Genomic DNA, 3,380 nt, shown 5'->3' on the forward strand with positions numbered 1-3,380 from the left:
AGTCTAATTCCTTGACCTGCTGTGGTGAGGGGAATGCTAGAGGAGCCTGCATTTTATACCACGGCTGGGCAGAAAAACTGAGCGGTGCTAAGCAGGTCCCCTATCTCTTGCTTGTCCAAGCCAGTTCTGAAACGAGACAGAAATAAGCAGCCTCTGCCTCTGCCACCGCCACGTGGACATGGCCACGCATGGACACAGTTATTCACCACTGTCTGCTACCAAAGCAGAGCTGACGAAGGCACCGCTTCTCGAGTGTCCAGTACCAGGTCTCCCAGCTGAGCCGTCTAAGTGACCCTCAGGTTGACACGTGTTGCTCTTTCCTTTCTTTCTTTCTTTCTTTCTTTTTTTTTTTTTTTTTTTTTTTTTTTTAATGCATGGACCTTTATTTTAGAGCACAATGCTGCTATTCTGTTTGTCTATCAGGTGGTACAGTTTACAGTTTATCACATACTCACTTCTGCAAGGACATGTACACAGAGATCCACATTCCGCAGCTGGGAACCTAGGAAAGCTCTGAACTATACTCGCAGGTTCGTTCGATCGTGGTACATCTGGTAAGGATCACCAGCGTACCAGTTGCACCTCTTCCAGAAAGACGTCGTCATTTTATCTAGGAGTTTACTCTGGGTCTTGTTGCAGAACACAAATTCCCTCAAGCGCTTCTTTCTTGCCGTTGTCTTTTTCCATAATTTTTTCTTATAGCCCGCCTTTCTCCTCAACCAAAGGCCAGAATGAAGTCGCAGGAACCGATGCACAACCGATTTTACTGTCTTCCTCTTGCCTTTCCGTTTGCTGCAGTATGTTAGAGTTCTGACTGGCGGCTTCAGGACACTGGGAACCAGTGCGGCCACTCTATTAAGGACTGCTGCAGTCGGCCCATGTGTCAGGCTTCTGACAGATGTGACAAGTCTTGGAGCAGAGGAGACAACTGGTGTCTGAATATGTCTAAAATGAATGGTGCACAGTGTAGACTTAAGACAGGCATTCTTGGCATAGTTCCAATAGATTGAAGATGCCATAACATTGAGGGGCCGTAATATTCCTGAAGCAGCTCTCACCGCACCCGTGAAGACGGAAGCCGCCATCTTGACTCGCTCTTTCCTTTCTTATAGCACACTGACAATGTCCACAGCACACTAAACATTGGAAACTAGTTAACCACTACCCAGTAAAAAATGCTTATTCATGAGTGATTGATGACCAAAGCCCAAACCCGGCCACGGGGATATGATGATGGGTTTCCAGTCCTGACCAGATTGGCTCTGACTCAGCATAACATAGTTGGACTGTTTAGGGCAAGAGCTCAGGAGTGAATGGCTGAAGATCAGATACCAGCTCCACTGTGTAGATGCCATGCTCTCCAGAGTCAACAATTAGAGGACCTATCCTCCACTCCTTCCAGTGCTTCTCTAAGACAGGTTCCCTAAATTTCCTCAGTGTAAACCACAGATGTTAGCTATCTTTTATTTATTTATTTGTTTGTTTGTTTGTTTGTTTTTCGAGACAGGGTTTCTCTGTGGTTTTGGAGCCTGTCCTCCTGGAACTAGCTCTGTAGACCAGGCTGGTCTCGAACTCACAGAGATCCGCCTGCCTCTGCCTCCCGAGTGCTGGGATTAAAGGCGTGCGCCACCATTGCCCGGTTATCTTTCATTTTTATGGAGGAGGTAATGGTTAGAAAGAGTGCATAGCTGGGCACAGTGGCATGCGACTTTAATCTCAGCACTTGGGAGGCAGAGGCAGAGGCAGGCAGATCTCTGTGAGTTCAAGGCCAGCCTGGTCTATATAGTGAGATCCAGGACAGCCAGAACTACATAGCGAGACCCTGCCTCAAAAGAAAATAAAAACAGCAGCAACAAAGGAGTAATATAGACATCCTCAAGTGTCTAGCCTATTATCAGCTCAGCCAGTTGTGTTTCCTCTAGTGTCATCCCCCCACGCACACTTCCTTCCTGTCTTATCCCCATCTCTTGTACTGTATTCCTTCAAAATATCAAAGAACATTTTATCCGTTGTGTATCAATCAGAGAAAAGCATTTGACATAACCACCAACCACACTGTTATCTCATTTTGTTTAAAAACCACTGACTCCTTTAAAACATCTGCCATTGAGGCAGAGATCGAATGTCCTTGATTACTCCGAGAACTTTATTTGAGTCACACATTTTGTTACATGACTTTTAAGTTTCTTTGAATCCATTAGAATTACCCTGCTTTAAAAAAAAATGATCTTTTCAGATTCTTTGTTCCTAACCTAACGCTTTGTGACCACCAGCAAATGTCAGGGCTGTTTGCTTTTCCCACCCTTTAGTGTTCAGTGCTTTGGTGCCCCTCAGTGCCACACCAGCTTTGCACTTGCACTCCAGGGTCAGCTGGGTCCCCATTTCCACCTTCAAAAAGAGCATCATCTCAAAACGCACTTCCTCAGGAGTCTGAGGTCACCGAGCTGGGACACGGGCTTCTGAAGACTTGGCCTCGTGGCCTTGAGAAACAAGGCAGTTAGTTTTCAGGGTTGTTTTTGTTTGAGTTGCTAGGGACCTCAGGATGTCTGGGTCTCATATATGGTTGACTAAGTATTCTATCATTGAGCCCGTGCCTCCAGACACCTCCAGAAGTGAGGTGTCTAAAATGCTAATTGAATGACTCCACAGGCAACTTCAGGGATGTTTGTGCCCCTCATGGCGTATGAAAACAATTGCTAACTTGAATATTCAAGTAGAAGAATTGGATAAATACAGCTCCAATCACCTCCAACCTCAACAGTCAAGGAATTAACTTCCTTTTCATGTCCTCCTTTGGTCAGGAGGTCCATTCCTCTGGCTTTTGCTTGCCCTCACCCTACCCCAGCCAAGACAGGGTTTCTCTGTATAGCCCTGGCTGTCCTGGAATTCATGTTGTAGATCAGGCTGGCTTTGAACTGAGAGATCCACCTGTCTTTGCCTCTCAAATGCTGAGATTAAAGGCATGCACCACTACCACCCAGCTGATGGATTTATTCTTTAAGCCAAGGAGCATTCCATGACAATGAGACCGTTGATTCCACCTATCCATTCAGAAACTAGGGAAACGCCTGGATGAAGGCTGCCTGTGGGCCTCTGGTCAACCTTGCTTTAAGCTTTGGTTATCACTTGATGGATTATCACTTGATGCTGTCCATCATGGTGACACGCTGTGCTATATTTTGGATTTGACTTAATCCCATGTTCTTTAAGGATCCATTGAAACTGAAGGTTTGGTCCTAAAGGTGGCTCCCTTGGGAACCACTGTCAGGAGCCGTTTTCCCCCCAAAATTATTACAGGAACCATTGCCCCGAGGAGTTAGCAGAGAACCCCACTCACTCCTAACAATAATTAGAATTGTTCTATTGGCAGAGCCTATCCC

At 46.0% G+C, this 3,380-nt stretch overlaps 1 protein-coding gene across 1 annotated transcript; it reads right to left on the reverse strand.

The window, feature by feature from the left end:
* Nucleotides 1-366: 366 nt before the first annotated feature.
* Nucleotides 367-1,085, reverse strand: LOC126500625 (39S ribosomal protein L35, mitochondrial-like). The gene has a single exon (XM_050140660.1). It carries the CDS (start codon nucleotides 1,083-1,085, stop codon nucleotides 519-521), a length of 567 nt encoding a protein of 188 aa, XP_049996617.1. The 3' UTR covers nucleotides 367-518.
* Nucleotides 1,086-3,380: the final 2,295 nt, after the last annotated feature.

Source organism: Alexandromys fortis, unplaced genomic scaffold (assembly GCF_014885135.2).
Source record: "Alexandromys fortis isolate MF-2015 unplaced genomic scaffold, M_Fortis_MF-2015_v1.1 scaffold_46, whole genome shotgun sequence".
NCBI classification, from domain to species: domain Eukaryota; kingdom Metazoa; phylum Chordata; class Mammalia; order Rodentia; family Cricetidae; genus Alexandromys; species Alexandromys fortis.